The sequence below is a fragment of the Schistocerca americana genome, chromosome 2, assembly GCF_021461395.2.
Source record: "Schistocerca americana isolate TAMUIC-IGC-003095 chromosome 2, iqSchAmer2.1, whole genome shotgun sequence".
Lineage (NCBI taxonomy): Eukaryota > Metazoa > Arthropoda > Insecta > Orthoptera > Acrididae > Schistocerca > Schistocerca americana.
In genome coordinates this window covers 438,140,711-438,158,542 of record NC_060120.1, presented here as the reverse complement: position 1 = coordinate 438,158,542, position 17,832 = coordinate 438,140,711, and the positions used below count along the sequence as shown (strand labels likewise).

Below are 17,832 nucleotides of genomic sequence, written 5' to 3'. Positions count from 1 at the left end.
ACAATTACTAAACTACAAATTACTACAACAATACTACTGTCTACTATTTTTACAATCAGAAGATTCCAAGGGACGATCCAAAGCAGCGGTCGCCACGTGCATGGGGGCTTAATTAAATATTATTGAAAATACTTTTGGTAGCTGTATGTCCGCTTACGCAGTATCTCGTAAACGGTTGGCCCTGACTAGTTTTAGTACGCAATCTGACTGCATAGAACAACAACAAAGAATGAAATGAAAATTTTCGTTAACACAATTAATTAATTAAGTCCCCAGCAACTATAAAACCAACGCAACAACAAGCACAAGAGTAACTGTTCTGTGTGTGGAAGTGTGATTCAACGACACATCTGGCACGGTTCTTCTTCAATAAGACAAGAAATTTTAAATATCATTTATACTGACGTGATAAAAAAAAAATTAGAAATACTATAATTGCGCAAGAAACCCAGAATTACACTCTAATACAAGAACACAAGCCAGATGCTTTGTTGACTGAACCTGTAATGACGCATTATTCAGGACACTGAAATAATGAGAAAAAAAAAAGAAAAGTAGTTTGTTACCTTAATTTATATTGATGAAAAGCACTCTAGACATTACAATCTCTCCACACCGACTCGCTACTACCACATCTCAACCAGAACTCTCCAATATCACATCTCAGCAAGCACTGCCTACTAGCACATCTCAACAAACACTCCTCACTACGACATCTCAGCACAGACTACCCCGAGTCCTCGACAGGCACTGACAACTACGAGCTCTCCCCAAGCACTGTGTAGGCGGCTTAATAATACTCTTTGGCGCAATCTCTGGCGCAGTGGCTCAGTGTAGCCACCTTTCAGCACTTGCCCGCGAAAGGCAAAGGTCCTGAGTTCTAGTGTCGGTCCGGCACACAGTTTTAATTTGCCAGGAAGTTTCATATCAGCGCACACTCCACTGCAGAGTGAAAATCTCATTCTGGAAACATCCCCCAGGCTGTGGCTAAGCCATGTCTCCGCAATATCTTTTCTTTCAGGAGTGCTAGATCTGCAAGGTTAGCAGGAGAGCTTCTGTAAAGTTTGGAAGGTAGGAGACGAGGTACTGGCAGAAGTAAAGCTGTAAGGACGGGGCGAGAGTCGTGCTTGGGTAACTCAGTTGGTAGAGCACTTGGCCGCGAAAGGCAAAGGTCCCGCGCTCGAGTCTCGGTCCGGCACACGGTTTTAACCTACCAGGAAGTTTCATATCAGCGCACACTCCGCTGGAGAGTGAAAATCTCGTTCTGGGTACGCATAAACATCATCCGAAAATTTGCTAAACGCATTCTCTGAAAATTATTTCGAGTAGTTAGTTCATGAGCCCACGCGAATAGTTAACGGTTGTGGAAACACACTTGACCTCTTAGCAACAAATAATCCTGAGTTAATAAAGAGCATCAAAACCGATACAGGGATTAGTGAACACAGGGTTGTCGTAGCGAGATTGAATATTGTAACCCCCGAATCCTCGAAAAAGAAACGAAAAATATACCTACTCAAAAAGGCAGATAAAAATTCACTTGACGCCTTCCTGAGAGACAATCCCCGCTCCTTCCAAATTAATGATATAAGTGTAGACCAGATGTGGCTTGAATTCAGAGAAATAGTATCGGCAGCAATCGAGAGATTTATACCATATAAATTAAGAAACGACGGAGCTGATCCTCCTTGGTACACGAAACGGGTCAGAACAATGTTGCAAAAACAACGAAACAAACACGCCAAATTTAAACAGACGCAAAATCCCCAAGATTGCCGATCTTTCACGGAAGCTCGAAATTTAGCGCGGACTTCAATGCGAGGTGCGTATAACGGTTTCCACAACGAAACTTGGTCTCGAAACCTGGCATAAAAGCCAAAGAGATTCTTGTCGTATGTGAAGTATGTTAGCAGCAAGAAACAATCAATGCCTTCTCTGCGCGATAGCAATGAAGATGCTATCGAAGACAGTACTGCTAAAGCAGAGTTACTAATCACAGCCTTCTGAAATGCCTTCACAAAAGAAAATGAAGTAAATGCTCCAGAATTGGAATCGAGAACAGCTGCCGACATGAGTAACGTTGAAGTAAATATCCTCGGAATAGTGAAGCAACTTAAATCACTTAATAAAAGCAAATCTTCTGGTCCAGACTGTATACCAACTAGGTTCCTTTCAGAGTAAGCTGTTGCATTAGCTCCATACTTGACAATCATATACAAACGTTCGCTCGACGAAAGATCCGTACCCAAAGACTGGAAAGTTGCAGAGGTCACACCAATATTCAAGAAAGGTAGTAGGAGTAATCCACTAAATTACGGGCCCATATCGTTAACGTCGATATGCAGCAGGATTCTGGAACATACTATATGTTGTGTTCAAACATTATGAATTACCTCGAAGAAAACGGTCTATTGACACACAGTCAGCATGGGTTTAGGAAACATCGTTTTTGTGAAACGCAACTAGCTCTTTATTCACATGTGAAGTCCTGAGTGCTATTGACAAGGGATTACAGATCGATTCCGTATTCGTGGATTCCAGAAGGCCATTGACACTGTACCACACAAGCGGCTTATAGTTAAATTGTGTGCTTATGGAATATCGTCTCAGTTATGTGACTGGATTTGTGACTTCCTGTCAGAGAGATTGACGGAATGTCATTGAGTAAAACAGAAGTGATTTCTGGCGTTCCCCAAGGTGGTGTTATAGGCCTTTGCTGTTCCTTATCTATATAAACGATTTGGGAGACAATCTGAGCAGACGTGTTACGTTTTTTGTAGATGACGCTGTCGTTTATCAACTAATAAAGTCATCAGAAGATCAAAACAAACTGCAAAACGATTTAGAAAAGATATCTGAATGGTGTGAAAATTAGCAGTTGGCCTTAAATAACGAAAAGTGTGATGTCATCCACATGAGTGCTAAAAGGAATCCGTTAAACTTCGGTTATACGATAAATCAGTCAACTATAAAGGCCGTAAATTCAACTAAATATCTAGGAATTACAATTATGAGCAACTTTGAAACTTCCTGGCAGATTAAAACTGTGTGCCGGACCGAGACTCGAACTCGGGACCTTTGCCTTTCGCGGGCAAGTGCTCTACCCAGGAGTGACAGATCTATTGAACGCACTGGGTGTGACCGGCTGCAGATAGTAGCACATGTCGGAACGAATGACGCCTGCCGCTTGGGTTCTGAGGCCATCCTTGGTTCCTTCCGGCGGCTGGCTGATTTGGTGAAGACAACCAGCATCGCACGCGGAGTGCAAGCTGAGCTTAATATCTGCAGCATAGTGCCCAGAGTCGATCGCGGTCCTCTGGTTTGGAGCCGTGTGGAGGGTCTAAACCAGAGGCTCAGACGACTCTGCGACTATAATGGTTGCAAATTCATCGACCTCCGTTATTGGGTGGAGAACTGTAGGGCCCCCCTAGACAGGTCAGGCGTGCACTACACACCGGAAGCAGCTACTAGGGTAGCAGAGTACGTGTGGCGTGCACACGGGGGTTTTTTAGGTTAGAGGGACCCCCCCTTGGGCGAAACGATAAAATACCTGACGGCTTACCAGAGAGGACATTATCATCGTTGATAAAGAACGTCCGTCCTCAGAGACCAAAACAGGAAAAGTTAACGTAATATTGGTAAACTGCAGGAGTATCCAGGGCAAGGTTCCTGAATTAGTATCTCTTATTGAAGGAAATAGTGCGCATATAGTATTAGGAACGGAAAGTTGGTTAAACCCGGAAGTGAACAGTAACGAAATCCTAGACACAGAATGGAATATATACCGCAAGGATAGGATAAACGCCAATGGTGGAGGAGTATTTATAGCAGTAAAGAATTCAATAATATCCAGTGAAGTTATTAGCGAATGCGAATGTGAAATAATCTGGGTTAAGTTAAGTATCAAAGGTGGGTCAGATATGATAGTCGGATGCTTCTATAGACCACCTGCATCAGCAACCGTAGTAGTTGAGCGCCTCAGAGAGAACCTGCAGAACGTCGTGAAGAAGTTTCGTGATCATACTATTGTAATAGGGGGAGACTTCAATCTACCAGGTATAGAATGGGATAGTCACACAATCAGAACTGGAGCCAGGGACAGAGACTCTTGTGACATTATCCTGACTGCCTTGTCCGAGAATTACTTCGAGCAGATAGTTAGAGAACCAACTCGTGAAGCTAACGTTTTAGACCTCATAGCAACAAATAGACCGGAACTTTTCGACTCCGTGAATGTAGAAGAGGGTATCAGTGATCATAAGTCAGTGGTTGCATCAATGACTACAAGTGTAATAAGAAATGCCAAGAAAGGAAGGAAAATATATTTGCTTAACAAGAGTGATAGGGCACAAATCGCAGAATATCTGAGTGACCACCATCAAACGTTCATTTCTGAGGAAGAGGATGTGGAACAAAAATGGAAAAAATTCAGAAACATCGTCCAGTACGCCTTAGATAAGTTCGTACCGACTAAGGTCCAAAGCGAGGGGAAAGATCCACCGTGGTATAACAATCATGTACGAAAGGTACTACGGAAACAAAGAAAGCTTCATCATAGGTTTAAGAGTAGTCGAATCATAGCTGATAAGGAAATGCTGAACGAAGCGAAAAAGAGCGTAAAGAGAGCAATGAGAGAAGCATTCAACGAATTCGAACATAAAACATTGGCAAACAATCTAAACAAGAACCCTAAAAAGTTTTGGTCATATGTAAAATCGGTAAGCGGATCTAAATCCCCTATTCAGTCACTCGTTGACCACGATGGCACCGAAACAGAGGACGACCGAAGAAAGGCAGAAATACTGAATTCAGTGTTCCGAAACTGTTTCACTGCGGAAAATCGTAACACGGTCCCTGACTTCAGCCGTCGCACGGACGCCAAAATGGAAAATATTGAAATAAACGATATCGGAATTGAAAAACAACTGCTATCACTTAGTAGCGGAAAAGCATCCGGACCAGACGAGATACCCTTAAGATTCTACAGTGATTATGCTAAAGAACTTGCCCCCTTTCTATCAGCAATTTATCGTAGATCGCTGGAAGAACGTAAAGTACCTAGCGACTGGAAGAAAGCGCAGGTCGTTCCCATTTTCAAGAAGGGTCATAAATCAGATGCGAATAATTATAGGCCTATTTCGCTTACGTCAATCTGTTGTAGAATAATGGAACATGTTTTGTGTTCTCGTATTATGACGTTCTTAGATAATACAAATCTCCTTCATCATAACCAACATGGACTCCGCAAACAGAGATCATGTGAAACTCAGCTCGCCCTATTTGCCCAAGAAATTCACAGTGCCGTAGACACTGGCGAGCAGATTGATGCCGTATTCCTGGACTTCAGGAAGGCATTTGATACGGTTCCGCACTTACGTTTAGTGAAAAAAATACGAGCTTACGGAATATCGGACCAGGTTTGTGATTGGATTCAGGATTTCCTAGAAGAAAGAACACAACATGTCATTCTTAACGGTTCAAAATCTGCAGATGTAGAGGTAATTTCGGGAGTACCGCAGGGAAGCGTGATAGGACCTTTATTGTTTACAATATACATAAATGACTTAGTTGACAACATCGGTAGCTCCGTGAGGCTATTTGCAGATGACACGGTTGTCTACAAGAAAGTAGCAACATCAGAAGACTCGTACGTACTCCAGGAGGACCTGCAGAGGATTAATGCATGGTGCGACAGCTGGCAGCTTTCCCTAAACGTAGATAAATGTAATATAATGCGCATACATAGGGGCAGAAATCCATTCCAGTACGATTATGCCATAGGTGGTAAATCATTGGAAGCGGTAACGACCGTAAAATACTTAGGAGTTACTATCCGGAGCGATCTGAAGTGGAATGATCACATAAAACAAATAGTGGGAAAAGCAGGCGCCAGGTTGAGATTCATAGGAAGAATTCTAAGAAAATGTGACTCATCGACGAAAGAAGTAGCTTACAAAACGCTTGTTCGTCCGATTCTTGAGTATTGCTCATCAGTATGGGACCCTTACCAGGTTGGATTAATAGAAGAGATAGACATGATCCAGCGAAAAGCAGCGCGATTCGTCATGGGGACATTTAGTCAGCGCGAGAGCGTTACGGAGATGCTCAACAAGCTCCAGTGGCGGACACTTCAAGAAAGGCGTTACGCAATACGGAGAGGTTTATTATCGAAATTACGAGAGAGCACATTCCGGGAAGAGATGGGCAACATATTACTACCGCCCACATATATCTCGCGTAATGATCACAACGAAAAGATCCGAGAAATTAGAGCAAATACGGAGACTTACAAGCAGTCGTTCTTCCCACGCACAATTCGTGAATGGAACAGGGAAGGGGGGATCAGATAGTGGTACAATAAGTACCCTCCGCCACACACCGTAAGGTGGCTCGCGGAGTGTAGATGTAGATGTAGATGTACTAAAGAGACCGCCTACATGATGCTTGTCCGTCCTCTTTTAGAATACTGCTGCACCATGTGGTATCCTTATCAGACAGGACTGACGCAGTACACCGAAAAAGTTAAAAGAAGGGCAGCACGTCTTGTATTATCGCGAAATATGTGAGAGAGTGTAATAGAAATGATACAGGATTTGGGCTGGACATCATTAAAAGAAAGGCGTTTTTCGATGCGACGAAATCTTCTCACGAAATTCCAACCACCATCTTTCTCCTCAGAATGCGAAAATATATTGTTGACACCGACCTACATAGGGAGAAACCATCACCACGATAAAGTAAGGGAAATCAGGGCTCGTACGGAAAGATATAGGTGTTCGTTCTTTCCGCGCGCTATACGAGATTGGAATAATAGAGAACTGTGAGTGTGTTTCGTTGAACCCTCTGCCAGGCACATAAATGTGATTTGCAGAGTAGCTAGGTCAGGGCTGTAGTATCGATGGGCTAACACTGTCCAGCCATGTTTACTGATGCTTTCTGAAGTCCTCAAACTCCTGTGTGACCTACGGCTACCATTCTGTATCAAATAATCATCTGGGTTTTTATTGTACTGAAGTCACTGGAAGATATTCTTCAGTTTGTGTAATGTTTTAACATATAATTCTTTTTCATAATGGGCTCACCTTTCTTTCCCAGTAACTAACCATACTTCTCTCAGCTACAGATGGTCCACAAACTGCACACAAACGTTTGTGAATGTTTCCAAACGTTTTCTATGCAGTTAAATATACGATGGCGCCACGCTATTTGGACATCTGAGGCAAAAGTTAAGTTAGTTCAGTTTAGGAAGGAGCATTGGCTTTGGTGAAAACACAAGGAAAACCTAAACTTATGAGGTATGAATTAAATTGTTTTGACATATGATAGGACAATTTGATGTAAACGAAAATCCTTACCTAAATGCATACAGGCTTATTAATCCAAAATACAGGAAATTTTTTGGTCCATGTAATGTCACTGAATTAAATATTTATAAACATAAAATTTTATACAAAATATTTTAACATATGTAATTTTTTTTCTTTTCAAAATTATAACTGTCATTTCACAAAAAATCTGTCTGCCGAACTATGGTTTTAAAAGTTATGCTCTAGGGGAAACTGCATTGTTATGATTGAACTAAAATTTTGATGTTAAAACAATTTCTGTTCATGTAATATTTACATATTTTTCTGATTGTTTTATAAAAATTTCATGTCTTATTTGTCAATACTGTTGAAGAAACGTAATGAAATAAATACTTAGGAGCATTTTGAGAGGGAGAGAAGAATGAAGTTATCCTCACGTCATACTTTTTACTTTTTTCTCTTTGTAAGAACTTTCTCGTTCATTTGTCATCAATCAGGAAGTTAAAGGTTAGTGAAGATGATCATATACCTCCTGGTAAAGAAACAAGAAAAAGTGTGTTGTGCATAATTAATGAGAATGAAGGGCATGAAATGCCTTTCGTCGTTTTCAACAATGCACACTTTCAGTGTGTTTATTGTTTTTTCTTATTTCATCTACAAAAAAATCCTTAAATCAGTTGTCAGCATGTAAGCAGTAAAGAAAATAGTTGATACAGCTATTTTACAAAGGGCCTTACTGCAAATTTTGACAAAATGGGTTAAGTACAGTATCAGATTCTACACACATAGATACACATTCCTGCATGAGAAGGCTTTATTCTATACATTTTCGGGACTTCATAGCAGCGAAATCATTTTTATAAGGACTTTAATCCTGGAATAATGACATTCCATTAGTGAACATCGTCGCATGCCATCTGTCGGATACCTCATGCACTATGCATTATGTTTTGCTTTTCGTGGATTAATTGTTGTTCTTTCTGGACATGTGTTGTGAGATGTAAAGTGGCATCAAGTATTGAGCTGAAACGCAGTGGAAGTACTAGAAGAAGAAAGAAAGAAGAAGGTAATGTTGGAAATTACAACAGAATGTTATTAAAACAGCAAGAGTGAAAGACCATGAATACATTACCACAAAGGAAAGCAAGGTTTCAACCATATTCCTTTATGCATTTTGAATATAGTAAGTGACAGTCAGGTGTTGCGGTTTCTGCTGTTGTTACTAATTTAGAAAAGGCTCACACTGGACTAGCGACTATTAACGGGAATAAAATGTAGTTCAACGTTTAGTTGATTACATTCTGCATGACTATAGATATTTCTATGACGATATGATGAAATGACCTGTGTGTAACACTGCGGCAGCCGCTGCTGCTGCTGCTGATGATGATCAATGAAATCATACTGTTTGTACTTTGACAGATTTACAGTACTGTGAAAATGAATGAGCAAAAATGAAACAACACAGCACTAAAAACATAACTTGACTAAGCGTATTAATTATTTCGTCATGAAAAGAAGCTTTTTCCAAAATTTTGGACCTTTCTTTTTTTTTGTTTTGAAGAGATTGCAAAAAGTTTGCAACTGCAGTAGTGACGAAATATTCATTTCATCCTGTTCTTTAAACAATGGGTAGCCCAAAATATTGCATGCCATATATTCACCAGCATAATGCATTCCTTCAGTCCTGAGAACTTAAGATATTGTAGTAAGGTCTTTTCAAAACTGACTGTATCAATTTTTTTAACTCTAAAGTGTGTTATTGCAGTCCATTTTTAGAAATCAGTATTCTTTCAGTACCAGATTTTTGTATTAATTAGTCTCTTCTAAAATGAATATTATAAAATATAAATAAATGTGGGATTAGGGAAACTCTACTTTGGAATGCATTGGTCTGGGGAGGGGTTCTAATAAGTACATTTTTGCAGTCTGCAATATTTTGTAACTCTAATTCTATTTTTTTTTTTTAAGAAGTTCATCATCCTAAAAATTCCATTGATTAACTGTGGTGTATATTTCGCAGTATGCAACATTTTGTTACAAACGTTTTCTTCATAAAAAACAAGTTACATGGAAGAACATCAGAGATGAAACTTCCTGGCAGATTAAAACTGTGTGCCCGACCGAGACTCGAACTCGGGACCTTTGCCTTTCGCGGGCAAGTGCTCTACCAACTGAGCTACCGAAGCACGACTCACGGCCGGTACTCACAGCTTTACTTCTGCCAGTACCTCGCGAAAGGCAAAGGTCCCGAGTTCGAGTCTCGGTCGAGCACACAGTTTTAATCTGCCAGGAAGTTTCATATCAGCGCACACTCCGCTGCAGAGTGAAAATCTCATTCTGGAAACATCAGAGATATTTGTTATTTTAGTGGTGGGAGATAATTTGTTAACTACACACAAATTTTATTACAAAATTACGTTCAGTAATATATAATTATTTTGTTTTTATAAATTTGCTTATTTCAAGAGTCATCTTTCCTTGGTAACTGTTTACTAAAATGTGCAGGAAAATATATTGAAAAATTATTTTTATTAACTACCAGTTGTGCACAAATCTGGATCTCCAAGCGGTAATACATCACTTGGCTATTCGCCGAAAGTAAGACAATCTTTGTGGAGCTTTGAGGTAGGACAGCCTCTGTACTGCTCTCAGGAAAGGCAATTTTTGTTTTAGACCTGAGCAGTATGTTTGGTCTGGTTACTGAGAATTAAGTGTGCATCACATGCATTATTTTCATTCAAACTTGTCACTTTTAATTTAAAATTTATCTGAAACATAATAGTATCTAGTCAGTTTGCAGATAGCGTTAGTTATAAAAAATGTATGACGCTCTAGAAAGCAAAGTGCATAAGATATGAAGCAGATTATTTGTCATCTATGAAGTGGAAATAGGTGACGATGTCTTGAAAAAGAAGTAAGTATCTTCTGCTACATTTACAACTCCATTCCTGTGCGTCCTCCCATAGACAACAAGAAGACATGATCTGGAGACACAGAAACCTTCACAAAACAATATGAGTGTTAAAAGATCTTTGTAATCATTGTATCAACAAATTTAGAACTAATTTTCAGCACTGCTGTCTGTCATTCTATCATTCTAGTCCTCTACACACTTACACTATAAGAAGAAAAAAAGAGAAAATACGCATCATGAAGAAATTATCCCAGTGGGGATAGAAAATGGTAGGTCTGATATGCAGGCACAGACAAACAATTGATCACAATTTTAGAGAAATTTGAGAGTTTATTCAAGAGAAAGAGCTTCACAAATTGAGCAAGTCAATAATGTGTTGGTCCACCTCTGGCCGTTACACAAGCAGTTATTCGGCTTGGCATTGATCGATAGAGGTTTTGGGTATCAAGCTGAATTCTGTCCAATTGGGGATTTGATCATTAAAATCCAATCTAGTTGAGGGTCCCTGCCCATATTGCTTCAAACATTCTTAACTGAGGAGACTTCCTTGTTGGTTAAGGTAGAGTTTGACAAGCCAGAAGACATGCAGTAGAAACTTTTACTGTGTGTGGGTGGACATTATCTCACTGAACTGTAAGCCCAGGTTGGTTTCTGATGAAGGGTAATAAAGAAGGGGATAGAATGTTGTCGACGTACAGCTGTGTTGTAAGGTTGCCGCAAATGACAACGAATGTGGTCCTGCTATGAAATGAAATGGCTCAGACCATCACTCCAGATTGTCAGGGCATAAAGTAGGCGAGAGTCATTGTTAGCGAGAGTGAAGTTAAAACTCCACCGCAAAACAAAAAAATCTCATCTCGGGAAGTGTTGTAGCTGGTTGCCTATCTGCCGCGCCAGGCCGGCTCTAGTTTTAACAAGCCGGTCGTACGTCTAAAATCAAAACTTCGGGTCAACGCCCTTCCGCTTCCGCTGCCACTACGCGGCAGCCCGGAGGTTGTGGTTTGATAACTGGCAGCTATATAAGTAATGAATCTGGAAAGACAGCGTCAATCGTCGAGCAGCCGCACATGCAGCAGCATCGAGGTAGATTAGTTATGCCGCGTTATTTTAGGAGTAGGCGTTCGCGTCTTACGGTTTTTAAAGCAATAGACAACATTTCTATTACTACCCAGGATTTCGTAGGCGAGAGTGAAGTTGAAAACTCCACCGCAAAACACCGTTCGACCATGCAAGATGACTTGGGCGCCTACGAAATCCTTGGCAATAATGTTGTCTATTCTTTAAAAACTGTAAGACGCGAACGCCTACTCCTCCTAAAACAACGCGGCATAACTACCAACTTCACTCTCGCTAACAAGGATACGAATGAACACGGTAACCGCTGGGACACCGTTGCTCTTGTACGTAGACCAAAAGTCGATAAAGTAAAAGGGCTAGATAATTTCCATTCACGTGATGTCATCACTTATCGGACATTTCAGATTTGTGAAGTGTACAACAGAGATAAGGGTTGGCTCTGAGCACTATGGGACTCAACTGCTGAAGTCATTAGTCCCCTAGAACTTAGAACTAGTTTAACCTAACTAACCTAAGGACATCACAAACATCCATGCCCGAGGCAGGATTCGAACCTGCGACCGGAGCGGTCTTGCGGTTCCAGACTGCAGCGCCTTTAACCGCACGGCCACTTCGGCCGGCAGAGATAAGGGTTCTTCGTATTACATGTCGACTATGCCTTTGGTTCTCAGGAACAGGAATCGTCGCAAAATAAATGAATTGGAATCTGTCTCAGTGTGGGTGAAAGGTGTTGACAACTGTAAAAAGATCACGCTCGTCGGTGATCTGACTCTCACTGTCAGAGGCGTCTGCAGGGACACCTTTCTGGTCACTGGGGCTAAATTCAAAGCGATACTCAACACTGCAGACAATTACACTGCCGTCAATGACAGTCCAGGCTGAAGACGTGTGTGGAAATTACCTGGGCAGTGATGTGATACCAACCTGACTGTTGCCCTCCCTGCATCCCGATAACCAAGAGTGATGGTACAGGGGTGTGATTTCTTTTCATAACATCACCCCGCTGGTTGTCGACCACATCACAGCAGTGCTTTATCGATTCTACGCCCCGTTTTGTTGTCCTTCAGGACAAGCCATCCTGAGCTTATATTTCGGTAAGGCTGCCCACCAGCGCTTCCATGCACTGACACAATTCCATTTGGTTTGGTCTGTTGTGTTGTTGTTCAGCCTACATACTTTTGTTTGGTTGGTTGTTTGGTTAGAGAAAGGAGACCAAACAGCGAGATCATCGGTCCCATCGGATTAGGGAAGGATGGGGAAGGAAATCAGCCGTGCCCTTTCAAAGGAACCATCCTAACATTTGCCTGAAGCTATCTAGGGAAATCGCGGAAAACCTAACTCAGGATGGCCGGACACGGGTTTGAACCGTCGTCCTCCCGAGTGCTAACCACTGCGCCACCACCCTCGGTCTGATTTTATTTTTATATTACATTTTCTCTTATACGGTACTGTTTATACCTGCCGTATCAGCACAGATGACTTAGTTAATGAAAATGTCAAACGTGTTTCTGACTATATGGACTTAACTTATTACCGATTTGGTTTACTAGTAACATGAGTCCACTTGCTGTTAAAGTTTCCTTTTTTATGTATATAAACACACAGGAAAGCGCGATCAGCGAGTGGACCCTTGTTGCTAGTTATTTGCACGGTAGCTGCAGGCCTCCTGCGCGACTTCGTGTCGCCAAGTTAAAATAAAGAACATAGACTCATGTTAGGTCTGCTAGTGGTATCACTCTCGAGTGGCAGACATACAAATTTAGTGCTGATGTATAAATTTGTGAGTATGCAATAAGAGAGTAAAATGCATAGAGCCAACATACAACTGAATTAAGTACGATTGTGGTGAATATACAGTAGATAAATATTTTTGAACCGTGTGAGAGTAAAAACAGTTGTTAAAGGACAACTTCTAAACGCCATAAGCAGCATACAAAACGTTTATTAGCCAAATTGGTGTTCACGTGCATAACCCTTCGTCACTGGAATATTATGTATATCAAGAACCGACAGCAATAACATATACGACAAGTTGTGTACTGTGAAACGAATGTTACAAAGAAACTGTAAATGAGACGCATCTCAGTGATATAGAATATAAATATACGTAACATGCCACTGACGATGTGTTATTCACTCGAATAAACGTTTGAGCTACAGCTCATGGTGTTAAGATGGTGTTCTTTAACAAACATTTACAGGTTCCGGAACACCAAGCATTCATGATTTTTATATGAGAATAACACTAGTTCGATGTAACTCAAAGGAAACACACGCACGAGAAAAATATCGAACAGAAAATAAACGGAACGAACGTACACCTCTGCGATGATAGTGAAAGGATCAGAAGAAATTCGGTGGAGTTACTACCACTGAACTACGGGATATTTCACGTTATTACATTCTTCTTTCATTTTCTGTGTGACAAATTCATAAACAGAATATTAAACGATATGTGAGATAGCAGTACGCAATATTTTTAACGTACAATTTTTACAATTTTGTTAAGAGTAGAATAGATTACTGTATGCTTGCTTACCACACGAAGAGCTTTGAGACAGGGTTTGCCGTCGCCTTGGGGTTGGTTTTTGATGTGTAAACCTTAGCGTCCATTGCTGCGGGTTTTGTTTCCTTCCACTCTTCACGTACTTCTCATCACTGACTATCGGGGCACCCAGGTTCTCGCTAACGTACGGAGACCACGTTCACTAAAGCAGCAGAAGCGCACCATCAGAGAACAAAAGTAGCTCTGGCCAGGTGTTTCCTCTTTTATCAAGCTGTCAAGCAGAACAGAGGCGTACTGGCTTGTGTGTACTTCTTTCTTACTTTCAGGCACGTGACGACTCATTTGCTTGCGTGGCGATATTTATTACTCCAGAATGACTCCGAGGAGCGACTTCAAGCATTCTGTACCGTAAGCCGTCGGCACACCGACCTTGCATTCGATTGTTGAGCGCTCATCTTGTCGAGTTTCTGAGGTCATAGCGTGGAAAAGCGCGCTGGGGAGTCTTTTCGAACATGCAGAGTGATATCTAGAATGTCACGTATTTTGAACGTGCGCTTGAACGTAGACGAATGAGAAGGAAGATTGCCACCTACGTCACATGCATGCCATATCTGTCTGCAGTACAGAATCTCAAGACTCCACATTGTCCTTCAGTTGAAGCGTATATGTATATAGGCTGACACATTTATCTCGACCACCCCAAATAACTGTTTGTCCAGATGAAAATTACAAAATGTTTCAAGCAAATGTTCTTTAGCCATCAAGGGGACATCAATCAGCATGATAGCCTTCGTTGTAGCTTTGTTTTTTTACAAAGATATGAACAGCGGTATGACTTTTATAAATGACACCCTGTATTTTTTATTCGGTAATTCATTTCCTCTCCTAAGAACCTATTCAAAAATGTTCACTGAAACACGACGTTATTAATTAAGTAACACAAGACTGAGTTTGAGCCCGGTATCATAATCTCGTCCACTTGCTGGAGTTGTCAGAAAACAGATGAAAACCAGGTAAAAACAAAAATTGACTTTGACTCTTCTGTACCACTGCCCAGGAGCAGAACATGCAAAGGTGCTCAAATTGGTGACCCTGCACACAGATACACTAGTACACTCGCTGAATGAGAGAATTATTTACTGCTTCCAGCGTTGCCTGCTGAAGAGAATTACAAGCAAGCACGATACGTTCCTGCATGTCGTCTGGAGTTGTTGGAATACCGCGATAGACAACATTTGTAATGCATTCCCAAAGAAAAAAGTCCAGAGGATGTAAATCAGGAGACTTAGCAGGCCAAGTAACTGTTTCTCCTCGACCAATCCATCTGGCAGGATCCTTCGGTTCAGAACACGACGTGCACGCAAGGCATTATGTGCTGGACATCCATCGTGTTGATGCCACATAAGCATTCTGGTTCTTAGCGGCGCTTCATCCAGAAGAGGAGGAAGAATTCATCTGAGGAAGTTGGCATACACTGTGCCGTTTAGACTACCATTGATGAAATAAGGGTCAATAATTGTAGTACCAAACATCCCACACCAGAAGTTAACTCTTCATTGACGCTGATGTTCCACCTGTCAAAGCCATCGTGGGCTGTCGCTAGACCAATAATGCATGTTCCTTGTATTTACCTGTCCCTTGTTTGAGAAGGAACATTCATCGGTGATTCTCTTTAACGTTTAAAAAGCCCTGAAGCGAAGTAGATTACGCAGAGACAAATAATTTAGTATAAGACACATGGGGCTGCAAGTGTCGGGAACGGATGAGAAATGTTGAACATGTGACGTCAGTAGGTGACATTATTATCCTCGGTGAAACCAAGGAAAGGTTGTTCTTTTTTTTTGACATTATTTAATAAAGGAATCGTAGGTCATTTACTGGTAACAATGCAATTCGGAAGCTTATACTCATTTACTGTGTCGCAGTACTGCACGTTTATGTTGTGCTGCACTTTGCAACAAGCAAGTTGGGACAGCCAGACTGGTAAATAAAGTAATAAATCTTTCCTCAGCGAAAACACATTATTGTCAAACCCAATGAAAAAACACTGCCTGCCAGACGCAAGACTCGAACACTGAGGTCCGCGAGCTAAAGTCGAGCACATGGATCCGGAGTGGTCATCAGCTGACATCACACGCTCAACATTTCACATCCACTTTTTGGGTGTGACCCGACACTCGCGGACCCATATGTTTCACATCAAATTACTTATCTCAGAGCCATCTACATCGCTTCAGAGGTTTTTAAACGTTAATAAGAATCACCCTGTACGACGAGTGCTTCATCAACTGTTTTAAACTTCCTACATGCTCATGACTGGAGCTAAAAGTTCTGCATTCATCCTTGAGATGTGGTAACACTGGAATTCAATATGGCGTTGGCCCACCCTTAGCCTTCATGACAGCTCCCACTCCCACAGGCATACGTTCAATCAGGTGCTGAAAGGTTTCTTGGTAAATGACAGCCCATTCTTCACGGCTGCGGCACTGAGAAGAGGTATCGATGTCGGTCGGTGAGGCCTGGCACGAAGTCGGCGTTCCAAAACATCCCAAAGGCTCTACAGGATTCAGGACAGGGATGTGTAACCACTCCGCCACAGGCCGTGCATTATGAACAGGTGCTCGATCGTGTTGAAAAATGCTACCATCATCCCCGAACTGCTCTTCAACAGTGATACAATAAGGTGCTTAAAACATCAATGTAGGCCTGTGCTGTGATAGTGCCACGCACAACACCAAGGGGTGCAAGCCCCTTCCATGAAAAACACGACCACACCATAACACCAGCGCCAAGTTTTCTCGTCTCCCGCCTAACTGTGGTAGTACTTGCAGTGGATCCTGATGCAGTTTGGAATTCCTGTGTGATGGTTTGGATAGGTTTCTGCCTATTACGCATTAAGACCCTCTTCAATTGTCGACAATCTCTGTTAGTCAAGAGACGGGGTCAGCCTGTACGCTATTGTGCTATACGTGTCACTTCACCTTTCCACTTCCCTATCACATCGAAAACAGTGGACCTAGGGATGTTTAGGAGTGTGGAAATATTGCGTACAGACGTATGACACAACCACCTGACCACGTTCGAATCTTGAGTTCCACGGAGCGCCCCATTCTGTTCTCTCACGATGTCTTATGACTACTGACGTAGCTGATATGGAGTACCTGGCAGTAGGTGGCAGCACAATGCACCTAATATGGAAAACGTATGTTTTGGGGGGGGGGGGGGGGGTGTTTGGATACTTTTGATCACATAGTGTATGCATACCGTGATGACGTCCAAAGGACATAGTCCCTTGTCAAAGCTGGTACCTCACGACAGAATCACGAGTAAGGACTGACCTTGCCTGACACAGCAACGAGTGAGAGGCGTCAGCGTAGACCTGCCCTTAAGAGGTTCCATACGTTGCCACTGTCGGAAGATTACTTACGTCAAAGCGTAGCGCTTCTCTGCACCACTCTCAAGCCGTCGCCTACGACGACGGCATCGTCTTACTTGAGATCCAGCAGCGCGAGCTGTATTAGAAACCAGAACTGTACATCAAAATTCGTCAATTGTACATTGAGGTATTACTATCATTCTATATCGTATCAAGTGTAAGTAGGCTGTTTAGGTTTTTATGTTGGTAACGCCACGTAGTGCTCTGTGTGAAAATCGCTGACTGTGCTGTGTGCAGTCTGTGGCTGGTTGGACTCATTGTTGGAATATTCGCTTGTGTAGTGTTGGGCAGTTGGATGTGAATAGCGCGTAGCGTTGTGCAGTTGGAAGTGAGTCGCTAGCAGTGGTGGATGTGGGGACAGAGATGCCAGAGTTTTGAGTGGACGATCTGGACGTGTGTTCGTCAGAAAAATGAAATTTGTTTAATTGGATATCACAAAATTGTATATATAAAAATGGCTCTGAGCACTATGGGACTTAACATCTATGGTCATCAGTCCCCTAGAACTTAGAACTACTTAAACCTAACTAACCTAAGGACATCACACAACACCCAGCCATCACGAGGCAGAGAAAATCCCTGACCACGC

General features: G+C 41.8%; 1 protein-coding gene across 1 annotated transcript in view; it reads right to left on the bottom strand.

Annotated features, from left to right (window-relative positions):
- LOC124594075 (ATP-binding cassette sub-family C member 4-like) overlaps nucleotides 1-13,993 on the bottom strand; it is a 282,274-nt gene extending 268,281 nt beyond the window's left edge. The window contains exon 1 of the mRNA XM_047132426.1: nucleotides 13,841-13,993. Coding sequence (XP_046988382.1) covers nucleotides 13,841-13,914 — 74 coding nt within the window. The 5' untranslated portion in view covers nucleotides 13,915-13,993. The remainder of the gene's footprint in view (nucleotides 1-13,840) is intronic.
- Between the last annotated feature and the right edge of the window lie 3,839 nt (nucleotides 13,994-17,832).